We start from the raw sequence: 21,977 nt of genomic DNA, 5'->3' as shown, positions 1-21,977 counted from the left end.
TGAGCTGGGAGACTGTGGCAGAATGCAGTGCAGAATCAGAGGCAGAAGAGGAGGAGGCAAGAGGGAGAGGAAAGTCGAGAGGCAGAGGTGAGTCAGGAGAAGAAGGAACCATCGGTGGCTCCCTCTCCTTTAGCCGGAAGCCACCCTTCCTGCTTGTCTCTCTGAGCCAGGAGACCCCCTGCATTACAGGAATCTCTGCTAGATCATGCAAACTGACAGACCCTCTGGGAATGAGCTGCTGTTCTCATGAGGCCCGAAACTCAACCAAGTCTGTGATTATCGTGTTCTTCCTACCCATATAACTCTGACACCAGCCTTCTGAATTTCTCCAGTAGGATTCATCTGTAGTTGCAGTTTTCATGGAATCCTAGAGTTGAAAGGGACCCCAAGGGTCATCAAGTCCAACCCCCTGTGTTGCTAGATCATCCAAGACAGATGGCCATCCAAAATAGGCTTATCTTATTTCTAGACTGATCACTGAATACAAAAATTGGTTTCTAAGAAGTGGACAAATGAGAACAAATAGTGGCCTGGATTCACCTAACCAGCCCCCCATTCCTCCCCCTCTCCATGCCCCCATGAACCCCTTGAATTTGGCTCTAGGGCATTGGGAGGGAACCTTCCCAGAACAGCACACGAGGAGAGGAGAAAGTGGATCCTTCCATCTGCCCAACTGGAATGCCTGAGTAGGCAGAATGACTTGGAAAACATAAGGTGGAGTACCAACTATTTGCACAAAGATGAATACCCATAATTAAAATGCAGAATAAAATAAGCATCCATAAATAAAATGTGCAGCAAAGCAATCCTATTGAAACAACACTGCAATTAACAGGAAGGAAAGAACAGAGCATTGTGTAGCAGATCATATTTCTGCTGTCTCAGAGGAGGATATTTCCCTTTTTCTTTTAGGGTCCAGTGTGCTTTGAAGATGTGGCCGTTCGTTTCACGGACAAGGAGTGGGCGTACCTGGATTCTGACCAGAGAGCTCTGCATAAGGATGTCATGGAGGAGAATCGTGGGATCGTGGCCTCTCTTGGTAAGGCTCCCTTTGGGATCGTCCTATCTGCCTGGAAATTCAAAACATACCTCTTTTTCACAGAGCTCAACAGCACCCCCTATAACACCTGGGAACCTAACACCCCCACAATAAACAGTAACTTACAGATTTTTCTTTGAACAATCTTCCTCAAATTATTCCTTTTTCTACCACGACCGGGCTGGTCTGAACTGCCCAGGCCATCTTAAATGTCAGCTTCAGAATTATTAGGAAAGATAAGTTGTGAGCTTTAGAGCTTACAAGGTTAACAGCTCAGAATGTCCTGCATCTGGGGAGGAACTTTCATAACAACTTGGAAAGCTGTTTCTTCATTCTTTCTGACTTTTGTTTTCTGCTGAGACAAGGAAGATGCAATGTCTGCATCTTCCGATGGTTTATCTTGCTGTACATACAATAAAGCTTTCTAGTTTAGAGGAACAGCAGTGTATTGGACTCTGTGTTCTGCAGGCTCACACACACAAGCAGCACTCGCTCTGCTGCTCTGATACAAGTCCAAGAATTCTGGTTTCTCTTCAGATTTTCTTCAGGTTTCCTGGTTTTGTTTTTGCTCCTGTCAGTCTTGGGTTGACCAAAGAGACGACTGACATTGGAGATGGAGGGGATGCCATGACTGGGCCAAACAAATTTCATCCCAGAGAAGAGCTAGACTTATTGAATCTCAGGTAGTAGTAGCAGTGATGATGATGATGAAGATGGTTTACAAACTTAATCTTTTCCGGAACAGGGCTGCTCTTAAATCAATGTAACACTGTAGTAATAATAATCTTTTTTATTTATACCCTGCCCATTTGGCTGGGTTGCCCCAGCCACTCTGGACGGCTTCCGACACATATATAAACATGGCTTCCAACACATTTATAAACATGAAGCATAAATAATAATAATCTCATCCCATAGAAAAAGAACATTAACTTTAAAGTGAACTTCTCCTAGTGGTCAAAATTGTGGAAACGTGAAAAGTGTATTTCTGAGGTTTGATGGCTCATAACACCACTTTTGTGTGGAGTAAGTAAAGGTAAAGGTACCCCTGCCCGTACAGGCCAGTTGTGTCCGACTCTAGGGTTGTGCGCCCATCTTGCTTAAGAGGCCGGGGGCCAGCACTGTCCGAAGACACTTCCGGGTCACGTGGCCAGCGTGACGAAGCTGCTCTGGCGAGCCTGCACCAGTGCAGCACACAGAAACGCCGTTTACCTTCCCGCTATAAAGCGGTACCTATTTATCTACTTGCACTTAGGGGTGCTTTTGAACTGCTAGGTGGGCAGGAGCTGGGACCGAAAGACGGGAGCTCAGCCCGCCGCAGGGATTCGAACCGACGACCATGCGATCGGCAAGTCCTAGGTGCTGAGGTTTTACCCACAGCGCCACCCGCGTGGTGTGGAGTAATACCATAAAATTATATATCAATGGAAGGATAATCTAATGAAGAATGTAATGAAAGAACTTTTATGAAGGAGTATTTATTAGAACAGCAGTCATAACCATTGGCAACCTTTAGCTTTAATTACGGCCTTACAATGCCTTCCCATGATATGAACCAAGTTTTTAGTTCTGCAGCTGTAATAAAGTGAAACCAAGATTAAATTATTGCCTCTGTTAATTGGACTTTATTGCTGGGTTGCTTCTGACTAACAAGTTTCTTTAGTCGGCTCCATAGATTTCTGATTGGGTTAAAGTTTGGGCTATTCCCAGGCCATTCCAGCAGTGAAATATCTTTATCTTGAAAGCACCTTTTGCACACAGCAGCACACAGCGGAATCCTGTTGAAATGGAAAATAGAATATATATGTGTGTGTGGAATGTTTCCAAGGGGTTGCTTGAGAGCAAGCAGGCAAATATCTCCCTGCTTGGCTGTGAAGCCTTGCTTTTGCTGCCAAAATAAACCTTATTCGTCCGGAGCGCCACTCTCCCGTGGCTGACTCAGTCGCTGGCAGAATCCGTGAGTGGGCGGTTCCTAAACTTTCCCCAGCAAAGCAGCTTCTTGACTCCCAGTCTGTGCCTCCCCTCTCTGCGCGGATGCTTTCTGCGCAAGGAGGGTGTGGGTAACAGAGGACCTCCCCCCTCCCCGCTTTGCCCAGGCAAGTTGTCCTGGCACCGCCTTGCCTCTTCCGACTCCTGCAGCTCCGCTCCACTGGAGGCGTGTTTATTCTCCTCTGCTGAGGAGGAGCTGCTTCCCACGATCCCTGGAGGCTCTCTGTAATCCATTCGGCTTTTCCTCTCTCCCTCCTGAACCGAGGGCAGTTCCCTGACAATATGCTTCAGCATCTGGGAAAAGATCACCTGAGGAACGCTTCAGTTTGGGAGCAAGTCTTTCATTTATGCATTTTAGGGCATTTACATTCCCATTAATGACGTAAATTTTGCCCACACCTTTTGCTGCCATACAACCTCAGATCATCACACTGTCTGGGTGTTTCGTGGTCGGTGTAATGCAAGTAGGATGTAAAACTTCTCTTGATTCTTCTCCTCGTGTATTTCATGCCATCACTACCAAGCAAGGAGATTTGGGTCTCATCGCTCCAAATAACACTGTTCCATTGTTCTGCTGTCCAGTTAACATGGGTTTAATCTTTTCAACCTTTGCTTGAGAGATGACAATGGCTTTTTCCTTAGAATTCTAACATTTAGACCAGTCCTTGCACTCAACTTCCCACTACATTGTGCCATGTCATCTTGTATACACCCAAATGATTTTCTTCTGTCATGTAGGGACAGTCTCTCTACTCGTCCATCGTCACTTGTCTTTGTGCACCTTTCCCTGCCTTTACCGTTCTGATTTTGTAGTGACTGAGTCTCCTGATACCTCTTCAAAAATATAGAAAGGCCAGCTCTGGTTAAGCTTCTCCTAATCTTTCATCAATTTCTTCAAAACTGTAGCATTGTTCATTAAACAGTACATGTTTACATCTCTTTCTGGGTGACCAGTCTTTGTGCCATTTCTATAATTTTATTATGTTTTACAAGAACACAAAAAAACCAACCAACTTGATAGCAATCACAAAAGACACTGACAAAGTCAACCTAAGCAAGTTGTGCTTCCTTTTTCTGGTTATTTGGCTATAACATTAGATAGAATATGGGTAAATGAACAATTTCCATTGATACATAATTGTATGATATTACTCCAAAAGAAGCAGTGTTATGAGCCATCAAACCTCTGAAATACACTTTTCTCCAAAAGTCTTCCACAATTTTGGCCACTACTGTATATCAAAGCAGCAGTCAACAACTCAACAAAATCTCATAATAAATATGTTGGTTAATGACAAACAACAAAGGTAATAAACACACAATGAACTCCCTTCAGTTCTTCTCCATTTGTTCCTGAGGCTCTAATCCCTTTTTATCTCCATGCAGATTGTGATGAATCAGAAATCAAGAACGAAGGTGACCACGATAAAATCCCCAGAGAGGAGAAGCCACGTGAAAATTTGGAGTGCGGAGAAAGCTGCAGTCAGCGCTCCCATTCCACTTCCCATCAACAAAATATCCTTGGAAAGAAACTCTATCAGTGTGTGGAATGTGGAAAGAGCTTCAGTAGGAGCTCCTCTCTCACTAGGCATCAGAGAATTCATACAGGGGAGAAACCCTATCAGTGCGTTGAATGTGGAAAGAGCTTCAGTAGGAGCACCGATCTCACTTCCCATCAGAGAATTCATACAGGGGAGAAGCCCTATCAGTGTGCGGAATGTGGAAAGAGCTTCAGTAAGAGCTCCAATCTCACTTCACATCAAAGAATTCATACAGGGGAGAAACCCTATCAGTATGTGGAATGTGGAAAGAGCTTCACTGAAAGCTCCAAACTCACTTCACATCAAAGAATTCATACAGGGGAGAAACCCTATCAGTGTGTGGAATGTGGAAAGAGCTTCAGTCAGAGCTCCGATCTCACTTCCCATCAAATAATTCATACAGGGGAGAAACCCTATCAGTGTGTGGAATGTGGAAAGAGCTTCACTCATAGCTCCAACCTCACTTCCCATCACAAAATTCATACAGGGGAGAAACCCTATCAGTGTGTGGAATGTGGAAAGAGCTTCAGGAAGAGCTCCTCTCTCACTTCCCATCAAAGAATTCATACTGGCGAGAAACCCTATCAGTGTGTAGAATGTGGAAAGAGCTTCACTGAAAGCTCCTCTCTCACTTCCCATCAAAGAATTCATACTGGGGAGAAACCCTATCAGTGTCTGGAATGTGGAAAGAGCTTCAGGAAGAGCTTCTCTCTCACTTCCCATCAAAGAATTCATACTGGGGAGAAACCCTACCAGTGTGTGGAATGTGGAAAGGGCTTCAGTCACAGCTACAGTCTCACTTCCCATCAAAGAATTCATACAGGGGAGAAACCCTATCAGTGTGTGGAATGTGGAAAGAGCTTCAGTCAGAGCTCCCATCTCACTTCCCATCAGAGAATTCATACAGGGGAGAAACCCTATCAGTGTGTGGAATGTGGAAAGAGCTTCAGTACAAGCTCGGATCTCACTAAGCATCAGAGAATTCATTCAGGGGAGAAACCCTATCAGTGTGTGGAATGTGGAAAGAGCTTCACTCACAGCCACAGTCTCACTTCCCATCAAAGAATTCATACAGGGGAGAAACCATATTAGTGTGCGGAATGTGGAAAGAGCTTCTGGAGGAGCTCCAATCTCACTTTCCATGAAAGAATCTATACAAAGGTCGGAAAAACCATTAAACAGCTTTAGGAACCAGACAAATCTCCACCTTTGGCTGATTAACATCGGTTTTGTGTTCTTATATTGTGTTTTTATGAGACCTGTGGGTGTAGGGACTAGGCACCAACTCTTAAAGCCCTAGGGGTCTTTGTCCCCCAATAAAATATTTGAGGGGGCCACCCCCCAGGGCTTTTTCCCAACACAACCTTTTATTCTTCCACAAGTTGCCATACAATTTCTCTTTTAATTTTCCCTCTATAAATAAATAAGGAATGTACAAAGGTCACAAGAAAATCAAAATACAAGAAAATACAAAAGTGGACAGGTCCCATATTTGCAGGCCAAACGCAAAAGTTGCTTTGAAGCAGGGTTTCCCAAACTTGGGTTCCCAGCAGCTCCTGGACTACAGTTTCCATCATCCCTTCCCATTAGTCCTGCTTCCTAGGGATGATGGGAGTTGTAGTCCAAGAACAGCTGGAGATCCATGTTTGTTTTAAAGGGAAGGTAGGCTGGCCCTGTGACACCCTCTGCTGGCTAAATGAAATTTATAGATCGCAAAACTGAAGTTTATTGGTCCTTGAACCTCTAGGGAGCTTCTAGGTGCTTTCTGCACCACCTAGAGTACCCACAGAATTGTGGCTTCTACTGGCAACACACATAGGAGAACAAATGAAAGAGAAACACAATGGACAGGAAAAAAACCTGGAAAGGATGATACTAAATGGACACAGGTAGGGGAGATGACATGCTAGGAGTGTTCTCCAGGGCAAGGGGAGCTGCTGGAAATTGAACTACGGGCTCAAAATATTACTTTTTTTAAAAAGTCACTGCCATTATAGGCATTGCCATTCAAATGATGTGCATGTATCATGTGATTAATTGTGCAAGGAGGGCCTTACCTGGCCCCCCACCAATATTTTATTCAAGTCAGCATCACTGCTTGAGAAGTTCAGGATGTCTGAATGCAGGGGTCAGGACACCCATGGAGACAAGTTATGTGAAAGATAGCAAGTAGAATGCGCCGAGTTAAAAAATGCTGAGATTTTTCAGTCAGCTCTGGGTAGGCTGTTGTATCTGTCCCAGTGGAGCAGACCGGACATTGCTTTTGCTACCAGTCTGCTCAGCAGGGAAGCTACAAACCCCAGTGTGAGTGCCTGGAATGGTATCAAGAGGGTGTTGCGTTATCTGCTGGATACCAAGGATTTCTGTCTCAAGCTGTCAGCTAAGGGTGACGCCAAGCTGATGTGCTGGACAGATAGCAATTGGGCGAATCTGGGTAACAGGAAGTCCGTATCTGGGATGGTGGTAAGGTTTGGGGACTCTTTGGTTGGGTGGAAGTCCCGGTGTGCTGGTCCCGGTGGTTAATCAAGAGGCAAGGTCTAAGTCCATTCCCAACCCCGGCTCAGCTGGTTCTGGAGGCAGAGAATCCTGTGCAGGTTGGGATTCCTTAGGTTCAGCATCTGAATCCGAATCCCAGGCCATCACACCCGGAAGCAAAGTCTCATTGCGCTTTCCTTTACTGAAGCTGAATTCAGTGTGCTGTCTGAGCTTTGCAGGGAATTGGAATTCTATGTTTGTTTGGTTCAAGAAATCTGCAGGGATTGTTGTTTGCCCATCACGGTGTGGGAGGACAATCAACCCTGTCTGAAGTTGGCAGAGTCTGGGCAGTTTAAGGCCAGAACCAAACACCTAGACATCCGTTTCCAGAATGTGTGTCAGAGTATCCAGTTAGGCTTGGTGAGATTGCAGTACTGTCCAAGCCAGAAGAACCTGGCAGATGGGTTCATGAAACCTTTGAGCTTTCAGCGTCATTGGGAGTTCTGTAAAGGTCTGTGTTTGGGGTAAGTGGTGAAACTTACAAGCCCCCAGCAGTGCAGGACGAGAGGGGTGTGATGGGGAATCAGAGCTTATAGGCTTAACAGCTCAGAACCCATCGTCCTGCATGTTCTGGGGAGGAGCTGTCTCCAACTTCCGGAGAAGCTGTTTCTTTGTTCTGTCTGACTTTCGCTTTTGCTGCTGAACAAGGAAGCAAGAGGCCTGCTGTCTCGGATGGCTTGTTTATTTTTACTGTTCTGCTGTAAATAAAGCTGCTATTTTAGAACAACAGCGTGTGGACTCTTATCTTCTGCAAGCTTACACACCAAGTGGCTAGTGCAGCACACACTCTGCTACAAGTACGGAAAGCTGAATGGAACACAGGGAAGTGTGCCGGACTCCACAACACTTTGCACCTCCAAGGAGTCTTCACCCAACTGGTGGATCGGACCCTTCTGTGGTGTAAATATGGTGAACCAGTTCCATCTTCCACAAAGGTTTGCCTTAGCCTTTGCACTGGAACAGCTAGTCACCACATCTGCGCAGATCATCCTGGCATTTGAACTCTGCCCAAACTTCTCACAGGAAAAACTTTCCACTGCTTCAAACACAGCAGTGCCACCTGCTGGTTGCAGTGATGGTTGGGATGACGTGGCAGCCAACTCCCCTTGCTCCTCCTGCTTTGGAGATTTCACCCCCTGAACAGGAAACACCCTCCTCGTGCACTCTTCCTCCAAAAGCCTCCCTTTTGTGGAGCTTTCGGTTTCAGGAACACATCCCTGCATGGTCTGGGATACTGTATCAGCTTTCCCTGGGGTGTAACTTCTGGCAGTCTGCTCAGCAGCCCCCGCCATCTTGAAGTGTCCCTCATGTGATGCAGCTTTAATTCCTAGTATACCAGTCACAGAAAATTGCTGATGTGTTAACCAAGCTAAATCTGATGGATGCTAACCCTGTAGACACACCAATGACAACAGGTTATCAGGTAGATGACATGGAAGAAGCATTTTCTGACACTACACTGTACAGAAGTGTGCTAGGCAAACTAAATTTCATTGCCAGATCTTCAAGACCTGACATTGCAGTTAGCTGTAACTTGCTAAGCAGACAAGTCAACAATCCTACTGTTAAGGATTGGAAAGCTCTGAAACGCATAGCACACTATTTGAAAGACACTATGCATCACAGACTGACATTTAACAATCAGAAGTCTGGTGGTCTTGAGATATTTGCTGATGTGAGTTTTGGAAGTGACACTACAGACAGGAAAAGCACATCTGGAGTTTGCTATATGTACAACCAGGGTCTATTTGATTGGTTGTGCAAGAAGCAAACAACAGTAAGTTTAAGTTCTTGTGAAGCTGAACTGAATGCATTGTCTTATTCACTTGTGGATTGTGAATGGTTGTTACAGTTGTGTAAAGACATGAGAATTCCTGTCCAATCCAGATTTATCAGGACAGCAAAGCATGTTTGGCTTTGCTGACTTCTGAAGGTTGTAAGCAAAGCACGAAGCACTTGCAATTGAAGCTGCAACATGCTAGAGAATGTGTTCAGAAAGGACTTGTAACTGTGTCCTACATGCCAGGTAATGAAATTCCTGCTCATTTATTGTCCAAGGTTGTTCCAAAGGATCAACACTGTACCTATGTACAGAAATTGGGTTTGTACTGATAATGTACTGACACGCTGCCTAGTGGTGTTTACAGAAAGGGAGAGAGGATGTTAGTTTCTGTTTCTCACTGCAGCTGTGTGGAGTCCCAGGACTCTGTTTACATTCCAGAGACCTTGCAGTCTCACGGGAAAGGGAGACGGGATGTGACTTTGGTTTCCTGTTTCCTTTGTTCCTTTCTTCCTTAGTTCCTTTGTTCAGTTGCTCTCTGCTTTCATAGAGAGAGGATATCTTTTCTGTTCTGCGTAGTTTAGAAATAAAACTCTTTACAATGTAGCCAAACTTCTCATCTCTTCCCTGTGCTGGGAACCCTGCTGGATAGAATGTGCTTGAGGCCTTATCAAAGGCTCAGGTCATTAAACACGTCGGAGGCGATTTCAAAGGCTCAGCTCGGAGGAAGATGAGGCCTTATCGGCTTGGCCGAGCGGAGATTCCGACAAAGATTCACAAAATGTTTATGGGTATGGGTACCCCTGCATGCCCCCCAGAAAAAAGCACTGGATCAAACCATCGTCTTTCTTTTACAAACATTTTATTGGTTTTGAATGAATCATAGAATCATAGAGTTGAAAGGGACCCTAAAGGACACCTAGTCCAACCCCCTGCAATGCAAGAAACTCAGCTAAAGCATTCATGACAGAATGAACCACACACATCACAAACACAATAACAACAGTTATGTAGAAGTGTCCATGTACTGTTCGAGTAGGAACCAAGACGCGTGACCAGTGGAATGAATAAATGTTTACTCCCAGCATCTAGTGATTAAACCAAAGGGAAGCACTATCTCCATATTGATGCACTGGGAAGGGGGTGGGGGTGGGGAGACTGCCTGTTCAAAGGAAGAAGAAGAAGAAGAAGAAGAAGAAGAAGAAGAGGAGGAGGAGGAGGAGGAGGAGGAGGAGGAGGAGGACAATGACAAGGAGGAGTTTGGATTTGATATCCTGCTTTATCGCTACCCTAAGGAGTCTCAAAGTGGCTCACAATCTCCTTTCCCTACCTCCCCTTCATTCCCCTTCTTTTTTTTTGTTAGAGTGTATATTAATTTCCCAATTAAAAAATCCAATTAACATATCAAATCATAATCCAATAAAAATAAAAAACGAAAATAAAAAAGATCAAATTGTCTTCTGAATTGTAATTTTGATTTTACGACTTCCCATAGCCTGAACCTCGAAGCATATCCAAATCTCAGTCCTCCCTCTCGTTTCATTCCCCTTCTAACAACTCTGCTGTGTTGTGGCAAATGTCCATACAGTTTTATATGCCATCTTTGATCAATCCAGCCTGCAGTTGTTGGTCCACCCTGAAGCTCCAAATGCCTCATGGAATCATAGAATCATAGAGCTGGAAGGAAACCCCAAGGGTCACCCAGCCCAACCTCATGAATTGTTGGAATCACCACTGAACAATCCCTGGTGGATGGTCCTCCAACCTCTGTTTAAAAATCTCCAACAAAGGATAGTCCACCACCTTCAGAAGGAGTCTGTTCCCCCATCAAACTGCTCTTACTGTCAGAAAGTTCTTCCAAATGTTTAGTTGGAATCTTCTTTCATGCCATTTGAATCCAACCTTCTGGAGCAGCAGGAAATAAACTTGCTCCATCTTCCATGTGGCAGCCGTTCAGAGACTTGAATATCATCATCATCATCATTTTTAATTTGTATACCACCTGTCAGGGGTTCAGGAGCAGAGGCACAGGAAAGGGAGGAAATAGAGAGCGAGGGGGAGGAGTCCGAAGGAAATGTTAGCGATGACAGCGGTCCGAGGTCTCTGAGTCTTTCCAGCGAATCGGAAGATTCACAGAAAGGGGCTCCCATGGTCAGGGCAAGGGGGGTGCCTAGGGGGACACCCCAGGAAGAAGGGGCCAGAGGGGACTCAGAGAGCAGCAGTTGGAAATCAGGACCAGCGTCCACACCAGAGTGCAGTAGGGGGGAGGAGTCCCAGGCATCGGGATCAGGCGGCGCACTGCCAGCGGGAGGACATGAGTCAGGATTGGCCACGCCTTCATCGGGGAGCGAGGAAACGGTCGAGAGGAAGGTTGAAGGCTGGGCGCGCGCGCCAAGTTCAAATGTACAGGAGGGCGGCACAGTTGGCAGCCCGGATAGGGAGCCAGGTCCCAAAGCCCGCCGAAAAGAGCGGGAGGAGTCAGGGGGGTCAACGTCAGCGTCGGAAGAATCCAGGAAGGAAGGGACCCCGGGGGGTAGCAGGACCCAGAGGAGAAAGGAGAGACGGAAGAGGTGGAGTAAGGCTAGAATCTTAAACTGGTGTACAGGGGGCGGAGATTCAGATGGAGCTTCGCCGATCTAACCCTAGACGTAGAGCTGGGGCGCTGCGGATTGAAAATGGAAACTGTACTTCAATAAAGACTTTTGTACATTACTACCGGCTAGCGTTGGTCCTCTGTGAGCTGGGACCTGGAGCCAGCTCTGACACCACCTTTTTATCTTACAATACTCAAGGCTGTTTACAAGCTGAAGAAACAAAAAATGTACATCTTATAACAATCGAATGCAATACAAAAATGTGATAATAAAACGTAACTTTAAAATAGGCAACCACCATCAAAAAAGTAACATTCAACAATCATTAGAATAGTATAAAATAGTAATATCAACATATAAAAGTTAAACAAAAATCCACTCAACAGTTACGACACTATCAATAAAACAACATGAATATGGCTATCATATCCTCTTTTCCAGGTTAAACATACCAAATTGCCTCAGCCATTCCTTATAAGGCTTGCTTTCCAGTTCCTTGGTCATCTTGGTTGTTCTCCTGGTATATACATTCCAGAGTTAGATAAAAAAGATTCATACACTTTCTGATACTGAAGTCCCTCCTGCTTCCATAAAAGATTGCCTATAAATGATCATACCTGAGCTATCTGGAGTCAGTCATACTGAGGACCCCTCAACTGGATTCACAAAGGTTATTATAAGATGGGTCAGCATCCCTCAGTTAGGTCCTGAACATAGAACAACCCCCTGAATGTCCACCCCTTGTACTGGAGATATTTGTTTTGATCATGAAAATCCAGAAATGGAATTAGTGGAGATTTCTGAGGACCTACAGTATTCCTCCATCTCTTCCATGTTGCTCAGGTTGCACACAGAAATGACATATTTATATTGTTCTGTATGTAATTCTGCAATAGACTGCTTTAACAAATGATGGTCAAGTTTCTTTCCTAAATTTAATCACTGATTTGATTATATCTCTGGCCTAATAAAATCTGGAACTTTTGATGCCATGTTACTCTGGGTTTCCAGTCCTGAAAAAGCAGGGATTGGGGGCCACTAGGTGGCGCGTTGGAAGATGGCTGACAATAACATCTCTCTGACCCATACGAGGTATTAAGGGGCTGCTATGGGAAGTAGGCAGCCTTCCTGGCCCCCCCAAGGGGATGGGGGGGACTGCCCTGCCAGCGGTGTTCATAATGCACCCCCTGATCCGAGAGATGGGGGTGCCGAACACTTGGCACAAGCCCTCGATGATGTCAGATCTTCCCGACGCCGATTCCAATCAGCGCGTGCTGGTTGCTTCAGCTTGGAATTATAATTGGAAATAATAGGATTGGAAGGAAGGCTGAAGCACATATATCAAGTGAAGCTCGACGATAAGACTGCTGATTAATGCATCTCTGTGACCGGGAGTGACGGATGGATAAGTAAATCTTTTGATGAACTACCACTATGAGAATGTATGGTTGGAACGAAGGGGGGGTGGAGGAAAAAACTCTTTCTTTTTCCTTTGCATGATGTGACAATAATAACCCTCCACCCCAGAAAGAAATAAGATCGTCGCGCTTTAATAATCATAAACAGAGCTTTAAGACTGTGTGGGAGGAAATATAATACAATAAGAGAAGATCGAATGGTGAGAAGGAGGAAAATTTCTATGACGCAGTTAAAAAAAAATGGCGTCTCGCCAAGACAGGCTGGTCAGAGAAGAAGATCAGGGGGAGGAGAATCAGGATTGCGCGAAAAAGAAGGAATGTTGGAATGCAAGTTTGACCTGACAGAGCCCCCTAATTTACTTGATTTATTGGGCCAGCCTGAGGAATAATAATGGACAGACCGAAGATTAACTTTGTTTATGGAAGTATTTAACAGAGGTTGTTCCTGAATAATATGAGTTTGGAAGAGCACAAAACCCACACAGAGACGCCAAATTTTCAATCTGTTTGTGAAAATTATCAGAGATCGCAAAGAAAGGAATAAATGATAACAACAAGAAGAGAAAGAAGGTAATAAAGGTCTATCCGAATCGAACGGGATGGAACTGTCGAACAAAAGCAGCAAATAAGTGATGTCTGGAGTCATCTGAAATTTTGGACTCGTGCGGAGCTTGATATATGGGTACCCCCCCCAAAAAAAATTTAAAATTTGGCTGTATAATCTGGAACTAATGTGATTTGAACAATGTGATGTGATTGGCCTGTTAATAAAAATTATTTCAAAAAAAAGAAAGAAAAAGCAGGGATTTATTCAGTGGTGGTGACCCTTTTTCAGCCTCAGGGCCATGTTTTCTTATCAAAAGCTTTCTGGGAGTCACATCCCAGAGGTGGTTGTGGCAAAATGGGTGTGGTCAAACATATACCCCTCTTCATCCAGGCAACCAAGAGCAATTATCATAGTTCCAAGACAGATGGCAGCTGGGTAAAATCACTTGGGGAGAGTGCAGAATGGGGCCAATGAGGGATGTGGCCTGGGCAGGGTCCTGAGGAGGCAGGGTCCTGAGGAGGCCTGTACAGTGGTACCTCTGGTTATGAACGCTTCTGGTTACGAACGCTTCAGGTTACGAACTCCGCTAACCCTGAAGTAGTTACTTCTGGTTGTGAACTTTGCCCCAGGATGTGAATGGAAATTGTGCACAGGAGGTGTGTGCGCAGTGGGAGGCCCCATTAGCGAAAGCGCGCCTCAGGATAAGAACGGTTTCAGCTTAAGAACAGACCTCTGGAACAAATTAAGTTTGTAACCAGAGGTACCCCTGTATTCCGTTTCCAGGTATGAGGTTTTGGGGGGGGGGGATTCTCCTTGTGGTTTCAAGAACGGAGCCTCACACCAAATCCCCAATCAGTAGGACTTCATTCAGTAATGCATTACATTTCTATTAGGACACAGACTATACAGCATAGGCAAAATATGCATAATCTTAGCTGTTCATCCTTTACCCAACCAGTTTCTGCCTCGTCTGCACTTCACCATCTCTCATCAAGCCATAGTTCATGAAAAACACTTACCCCACCCATTTGATTTTAGTATCTGTGTCAGAACCCTTCTTGTACCTTATCTGGAGTTGTTTTTCTCTTTAACAATCAGCCATTAATTTCCCCTTTAACTGGTTTTTACTAGTCTTGTGGTCAGTTCCCATTCCTGTGTATGTTACGCTGGCCTCACTTATTAATGGGCCTAACCAGGGTCTTTTTTCCAGCCAGAACTTGCTGGAACTCAGTTCTGGCCCCTCTTGGGTGGGTGCCATTGCCATCCTAAGAAAATGAGGCAGGTGTTCTGAAACTTCTTTTTCTAGAGAAATAGCACTGGACCTAACAGTTGCCCTACCTCAGTTCCCCATTCTTTAAAAAAAATAAAAATCTGACCATTTATATTCATCAATGCATACAGGTATCACAACCCACCTATCTGGTATTCCTGCCAACCAACCTATCTGGTATTCCTGCTCTGCCCATTACAGGATTCTCTGTGAATTCCCTCTAGCTGTGAAGCTGTTGTCTCTTTCAAGCTACCTTCTGTTCCACTCTTCCCAAGTCTGCTGGATATGATAAAGAATCCTTTGGAGGTGGGATTGGGGTCTACTCTCCACAGTCCCCCTGACTCTGTAACCTTGGAAGAGATGCTCCAGGTCTGGGCAGTTTGGATGCCATGGGAATTGGGATGGAACAAAGCTCTTTCTACAGTGAAACCCCCCGAGATGTCCACCCTAGCGCCTCCACAGAAACACTATAAATGCTGCTTTCTGGTCAGCCAAGTGGAGTCAGATCTGAGGGATGCTCCTCCATCCACGATGCAGCTGCCAGTAGACCTTTGACTCTGTGGCTCAGCAGAGCACACCTTGCTGTGTTAATCTGTAGGTGAGCTGGCAGAACAAAAGGTCCTATCAAGGTGAGTGGAAAGGAGGGGAGTAATAGAATCATAGAACTGACAAGTTGGAAGGGACCACAAGGTGCTTCTAGTCCAATTCCCCACATTGAGGGACTTTTTCGCCCAACATGGGGCTTGACCCTGAGATTAAGAGACTGAGATGGGAAGGGGGGGGCAGTTGCCGGGACCATTTTTTGAAGGGGGAGGACAGCAAGTTACCTCTCCTTCCAAGGAACCTTTGTTGCAATTGGCATGTCCAGCTCCGGTCACCGTGTCTCAAAAAGGGAGATGTAGAGCTGCAAAAGGGGAATGAGAAGATCAGGGTATGTGGTGGTGGAGGAATCAGGTTCCCCGCAGAGAAAGGCTGGTTTTGATGAAGGAGACATTAGTGGGAAATGTGGCGGGGGGGGGGGGGACACAAGACAGAAGAATATAGAACCATGTACAGGATGAGGAAAGTGGAGAGCCGCCACCCCCACCAGTTTTGTCAGACTAAATTGGCCCAATGAATTGATGGGTGGGAGAGGAGGAGCAGACAGGAAAGGTCCTCATACGGCAGCGTGCAGGCTGCTTTTTTCATTTTCTTTCTTCGGACACAGGGACCTACACTCTGGCCAAATCCAGCTAGCAGGCTCATCCCCTCCACACAAACACACAATTGTTTTCTTAACACGAAACAGGATTGCTAGGCAAGGGTCTATGTGTCCATGAAGAGCCATGGAGGAAAATGCTAGCCTGTTTTCTTCTTCTTGGCAGGGTCGCAGTGACCTGTTCTCTGGCTGGGTCCAGGAGGAGAATGCCTCTTTCGAATGCCACCCACTTTTATTCCCCCACGTTCATCCTGCTGGGGGTCCCGGGGCTGGAGGCGCTTCACTCCTGGATCTCCATCCCCTTCTGCCTTAGCTACCTCGTTGCTCTCGTGGGCAACTGCACCATCCTCTTCATCATCAAAACGGAAGCCAGCCTCCACCAGCCCATGTTCTACTTCCTCTCTGTCCTTTCAGCCATCGACCTGGGCCTCTCCACTTCCACCCTGCCCAAGATGCTGGCCATCTTCTGGTTTGGCCTTGGGGAGATCAGCCATGGGGCCTGCCTGGCTCAGATGTTCTTCATCCACAGCTTCACGGGGATGGAGTCTGTCGTGCTGCTAGCCATGGCCTTTGACAGGTACGTGGCCATCTGTGACCCTCTGAGATACACCACCATCTTGACCAAGGCAAGGGTAGCCTGGATGTGTGCTTCCGTTGTGCTGAGGACATTCCTATTTGTGCTGCCCATTGCCCTGTTGACTCTCCGCCTGCCCTTTTGCAGCGATCACGTCATCCTTGCCCACACCTACTGTGAGCACATGGGCATTGCCAAGCTGGCCTGTGCCGACATCCGGATCAACATTATTTATGGCTTGTTCACTATTACCATCCTCATGCTTGATGTGGTCTTCATTCTTTTGTCCTATGTGCTGATCTTGCAGTCTGTTTTCCGGCTCCCCTCCAAAGAGGCCCGGCTGAAATCCTTGGGCACTTGTGGCTCTCATGTTGCAGTCATTTTTGTCTTCTACACTCCTGCCTTCTTCTCCTTCCTCACCCACCGTTTCGGACGCAACATCCCCCATTATGCACATATCCTCATTGCCAACCTCTACGTCATTTTGCCCCCGGTGCTCAACCCCATCATTTACGGCATCCGGACCCGGGAGCTGCGCAGGAGGATCCTGCAGTTCTTGTTCTCCAAAAGGGCGCCTTTGTCCAATGTCTCCTGATTATCCTGCCTTGCAGGGGGTTGGACTAGATGACCCCCAGGGTCCCTCCCCACTCTACGATTCTATTTTGCATTCCTACAATCTGTTGAGTGGGAATTCAGATATATAACATGCTGCCAATCAGTGTAGGCCATCCTGAGATAGATGGATCAACGGTCTGATTCAGAACTGCAGTTTGATTCAGAACTCTGCAGTTCTTTGATTCTGGCAAGCTGGACTCTGGCCCAATTCACTGCAGTGCAATTTGGGGCAGCGGATCAGGAGGGGCAAGAACTTTTCAACAATGTGCACCAGAATTGTTGTTGTTGCTGTTGTTGTCCTGCCTTTCTCTCTGACAGGGGCTCAGGGCACAGAAATGGCTCCTCTTTCTTGAAAGGCCCCACAGACCTCATGAGACCCCTGAGAAGATTCCCTTGCTGCTTTTTTCATAAATCAGCAACAGAGGTTGCTGATTTATTTATTTACAGGAGGGCTGTTGCTAAAGCACATAACATGCCCTTCACACTTAGTTATGTATTAGGAACACAGGCACAAATTATTTCGTGTGTGTGCATATTTGCAAACTACCCCCATCTCTGGGCAGTGAGACTCCAGGGGTCCCAGGTCCATATAGTTTTATCTACTCACAAATTCAACCAGAGTGTAGGATAGAGGGGCTCACAGCATTGACACCCCCAGCAGGTCTGGCTTCTCCATCTGTCGCAGCTTTGGCTCCGGCACAGAGGATGCCGGTCTCTGGGTCTCCCACAACTGTCTCTGGCTCTTGCTTTCTCAGCTAGACAGCCCCCCCCCCATTAGCCTGGGTTGACCCCCGCCTCTTTGCTGCAGCTCTTGCAACCCGGCTCCTTCTTTGGGGATGCTGAGGAGGACACCCAAGTGGCCAGAGAAGGCCCTTGTCTTGCCAAGAAACCAGGCTGTGGGAATCGTGCATCCATAATGCTAGGGAAAGGGTGAATGTCTTCTAGAATTCTCTGGTGTCACCAGAAGAGGAAGCCGTTCTTTTCAGTTAGGTCTGTTCTCAACTGCAGAGGATGAGTAGCCTTGGGAGCCTCTTGGGGAGATGGAAGTGTTGAAAGGACTGAATCCATGGGGAAAAGCTACTTGCTCTGAGATGGGGGAACCTTCGGGCAAAGGCCAGCAGAGAAGGGATGCTGTTGGCCGCTGGTTTCTGTTCCTCCCCACTTTCCCAAAGGGGGTAACATCTGATCCTGTGGGTGGAAAGAGCGTCTCAAGGTCAGGGGCCAATCTGGGCCAAAACGGCCCTCAGCTGCCCCCACCACGGAGTCCCCGGCTCTCGTCTATATTATTGCACTTTATGTGTTGTTTATGTGCAAGATAAACATTTGATATTGTGATAAGAATATATAGAAGAGTATTGTTTATGTGACTGCACAGCCGGTTACGTCTTGTGTGTTTGTCCATTCCAGGAACAGCATTCCTGACCCAGATTTTCACAAGAAGTCCCTAAGATGATTCCCCTTTCAAACAGGATACGTGAACCTAGGCCAGTAGGGTCCTCCTCTCCGGCAGACAGACAACCCCTCCCCCAAAGCCCCTCCCTCCCCCACATCCCCATGGGGGTCTCCCACACCATCCATCACTCACCAGGATGGCTTTGGCCATCTCCTGCTTGGAGCACTTCAGGGTTCGGAGCCCCCTGAGCTGAGCTGCCTGGCAGTTCTGAATCACCTCCGGCAGGTACAGCTGATCTTCCTCCAGCAGCTGAAAGGCTGAAGGGACGGATTCTCCACATCTGAGAGTGCAGAGTGGGGGGCAAGGAGGGCAGGTCTGAGTCCCTGCTCTTGTTCTCCCCAATATTCACCCCTGGGAGAGGGATGTGCAACCGCAGCACATCTGTAAAGAGAAGGACGTGGGGACAGGTGAGTCCGTCCCTGAGAACCTGGCAAGGCTATTCCAAGAGTTTTCTCCTGGATTCCAAGACCTATGGCAGGGGAGGAGGGACATAGCAGGCCTTGGGGCCCAATCCTGGCCTCCTTCAACCAGAATGTGGCTCCCCAGGGCAGGGGTAGGCAAGCTACGGCCTGGGGGCCGGATGCGGCAGATGATTCAGGAATCAGCTTGTTTTTACATGAGTAAAATGTGTCCTTTTATTTAAAATGCTTCTCTGGGTTATTTGTGGGGTATAGGAATTGGTTCATCCCCCAGACAAAAAAATAGTGTGGCCCCCCACATGGTCTGAGGGATGGTGGACCGCCTCACAGCTGAAAGAGGTTGCTGACCCCTGCCCCAGGCTAACAAGATGGTCAATATCCGGTTCTACTCCACCCTTTTAAAATTTAAATAACAAAGTGGATCCCAGCTTTCAGAGCATGTAAACCACATGAGTGGAAAGACAGCTGCTCCACTCACAGAAATAGGACTATACTTCCTTCTCCCACCTTTAAAGTAAACGTCTATATAACGAAACCGAATCGACCCAAGTCTGCCTTCCTCCGCCATCCTCAGCTTCGCTCTTCAAGCCAAAAGACAACACTTTCCCATCCCCGGGCGAAACCCCCTGGCCTGTCATTGGTAGAGCTCCCAGCACGCCAGTGGCGTTCACCTCACGGGGACTGACTGACCGGGTGGCGAGATACTTTCAGTCTTGACACTTTCAGCGGGTTCTGAAATGGCCATGCAGGCCAGATTCACGACCCTGACAGGCTGGATTCAGCCCGCGGGACATAGTTTGAGGACCCCTGGTCTACACTGACTGGCAGCAGCTCCCCAGAGTTTCAGGCAGGGATTTCGTCCAGCCCTTGCAGGAGATGTCAGGGGTTGACCCTGGGACATTCTGCATGCCAAGCAGATGCTCCAGGGCTCCCCATATTTCCCTGCACTTTCAACCTTATGCTATTAGCAACCGTGGAGATTCCACCTGCCTCTTTCGAAAGGAGAACACTCACCTGGTCAATTTAATAAATAACAATAATAATAATAATTTGTACCCCACCCATCTGATTGGGTTCCACAGCCACTCTGGGCAGCTTCCAACAAAATATTAAAATACAATAGTCCATCAAATATTAAAAGCTTCCCTAAACATAATAACAACAACCATCCATTTTCAGTCCATTGAATTAGCAATTGAGCATTTCTGGAAAGGGAAATACTTTTGTTGTGTGCATAAGAAAATATTATTCATTTATGATGAGAATAGGATTTATTTATTTTGAACTTCGCTGGGTTCCTCCTTGGCAGCCAGTGCGATTGTTTCAGCAGGGCTAGAACTCAGGACCCGCTGCCTTGAGGGACATCTAAGAGCAGTTGGGCAGGGGAAAGGTCTCCCTTGGGAGGTGGTGGACTCTCCTTCCTTGGAGGTTTCTCAGCAGAGATCGGACGGCCATCTGGCATGGATGCTGTAGCTGAGATTCCTGCATTGCTGGGGGTTGGACTAGATGACCCTGGGATCCCCTCCTATCTCTCCACTCCTGAATTCTAGGAGGAGCTTCCTTGCCTCCTGCAAAGCCCTTTTCCCTGCAGGCTCTTCCTCTGGTTTCACCCCCAAAAGGATATCTGGGCATGGGCGTAGCCAGGGGGGGGCAGCTGCCCCCCTTAATGCATAATAGGAATCTGAGGATCTGCCAAGCGAGAGAGGGCTGAGCTGGGTGAACTCGGCTTGACGAGGGTTAAAGGGAACCGAGCTGCCTTCCTAGAGAGGACAGGAAGCAATGGGGGGCCAGGTCCTCCAGAGCCAAGGCCCCTCCCTCCCCAGTCCTTTCCTGCTTTGGTGTCTCTCCCTCCTGGGATCTGGTGAGTCTCCTCTCTCTCTGGGATCTGGAGGGGGTCCCAGGGCTGCAGCAGGGGAGGGGGCCTGGGGGGCCTGATCTGCTCCTGCAGGGGGGGGGGGACCCCAAGTCAGGGAGGAGAGGGTCCTGCCAGGGAGGGGCCAGGTCTGCCACGCTCTCCTTCCTGGAGATCAGAGGATCCCAAACTCATTTGGCCCTCCGCCCCCCCCTTCAGAAAAGATCTCCCTTCTTTAAACAAAGGAGTCCCTGGGAGTTTAACTCTGTGTGACGTCGCTCAGCCTCATTGCACAAGGGAGGAAACATGTGCAAATGGTTTTCCAAAGCTGCACGAGGAGGTGGACTAGCCCCCCCCCCCAAAAAAAAAGGTGGGAGAGAGAGGCCAGGAATAAAGAGAGGGATCCCAGCCCCTAGTCTGGCTGCTGCATTGGGGACCAGTTTGTGTTAAGCTAGTAGAATAATAATAAATAAAAAAATCAAGGGAGATGTCTTTGGCCCCGCCCACCTGGCCCTCAGGGGGTTGGCCAGATACATTCCTGGCCCTCAGGGCAAAGAAAAAGGGACCCCACCCCAGGAGTCTGTCTTGAGAGCAGCAAAGAGTCAAGAAATGGAGACAGAAGCAGGGGAGTGGGGGTGGGGGGAGCAACTCCTGAGGACCCCCGAGTGAGGACCCCCACTAGAGCCAAGCATCCATTTTCCACAAGATACAAATGACTCCCCTGTCAGTCACTTCTGACTTCATGCATTGACTGGAAGGGAGGAGCAATCAGGCTGATTCATCTCCCAGAAATCCCTTCAGTTGCCTCCACATTTTGCATTGCTTGAAGGCTAGAGACTTATTTCTCCTCCTCCTCCTCCTCTTTCTTTTCAAAAAGAAAGCTCATGGTCTGAGATGCGGTGAAGTGCAGCCCATTCCCCCCCCCCCTCCTACAGATTCTGTAACAGAACAATGTATTTGCTTTGTAGGATTTGCTACAGCTTCTCATTTAGACGGATAGGACTTGGCAGAAGACCAAAGGGTTCCTTCCGATCTCTCAGAGGCTTCCTGAGAGCACAGATGGGTGAGCGAGACTCAGCTGGTCCTGGAACAGGAGGAGGCCATGACATCCAAACTGGCAGTGGGGGATTCTGGGAAAACTCTGTGCAGAAGA

The 21,977-nt window shown here is 47.3% G+C and overlaps 5 protein-coding genes across 6 annotated transcripts in view; all 5 read left to right on the top strand.

Moving 5' to 3' along the window:
* The window catches only part of LOC310675486 (uncharacterized protein), a 448,115-nt gene that overhangs the window by 106,587 nt on the left and 319,551 nt on the right, over positions 1-21,977 (top strand). The gene's annotated exons all lie outside the window — the stretch shown is intronic.
* The window catches only part of LOC310675501 (uncharacterized protein), a 176,103-nt gene that overhangs the window by 140,768 nt on the left and 13,358 nt on the right, over positions 1-21,977 (top strand). The gene's annotated exons all lie outside the window — the stretch shown is intronic.
* On the top strand, positions 953-17,178 carry LOC310675696 (olfactory receptor 52E4-like). 2 transcript variants are annotated; one of them, XM_083436715.1, is made up of 2 exons: positions 953-1,039; positions 16,078-17,178. In XM_083436715.1, exon 2 carries the CDS (start codon positions 16,118-16,120, stop codon positions 17,078-17,080), a length of 963 nt encoding a protein of 320 aa, XP_083292841.1. In that variant the 5' UTR covers positions 953-1,039; positions 16,078-16,117; the 3' UTR covers positions 17,081-17,178. The 2 variants fall into 2 exon arrangements, with proteins under 2 accessions (XP_083292841.1, XP_083292840.1); XM_083436714.1 differs by lacking the exon at positions 953-1,039 and adding an exon at positions 15,021-15,342.
* Positions 1,006-21,977, top strand: part of LOC310676825 (uncharacterized protein) — a gene marked incomplete at its 5' end in the record, with an annotated part of 105,694 nt that continues 84,722 nt past the window's right edge. Inside the window, 2 exons of the mRNA XM_083439002.1 lie at positions 1,006-1,156; positions 4,415-7,110. Coding sequence (XP_083295128.1) covers positions 1,006-1,156; positions 4,415-5,661 — 1,398 coding nt within the window. The 3' untranslated portion in view covers positions 5,662-7,110. The remainder of the gene's footprint in view (positions 1,157-4,414; positions 7,111-21,977) is intronic.
* Positions 20,772-21,977, top strand: part of LOC310675583 (uncharacterized protein) — an 85,928-nt gene continuing 84,722 nt past the window's right edge. Inside the window, exon 1 of the mRNA XM_083436476.1 lies at positions 20,772-20,833. The gene's annotated coding sequence lies outside the window, so the exon portion shown is untranslated. The remainder of the gene's footprint in view (positions 20,834-21,977) is intronic.

Source organism: Podarcis tiliguerta, assembly GCF_965153285.1.
Source record: "Podarcis tiliguerta genome assembly, chromosome: 4".
Lineage (NCBI taxonomy): Eukaryota > Metazoa > Chordata > Lepidosauria > Squamata > Lacertidae > Podarcis > Podarcis tiliguerta.
The sequence above is the reverse complement of the archived record's forward strand: the minus strand, read 5'-3'. Positions and strand labels throughout refer to the sequence as shown.

Coding starts and splice junctions, on each gene's coding strand:
- LOC310675696 (XM_083436715.1), top strand. CDS start 16,118: ATGCCTCTTTCGAATGCCACCCACTTTTATTCCCCCACGTTCATCCTG.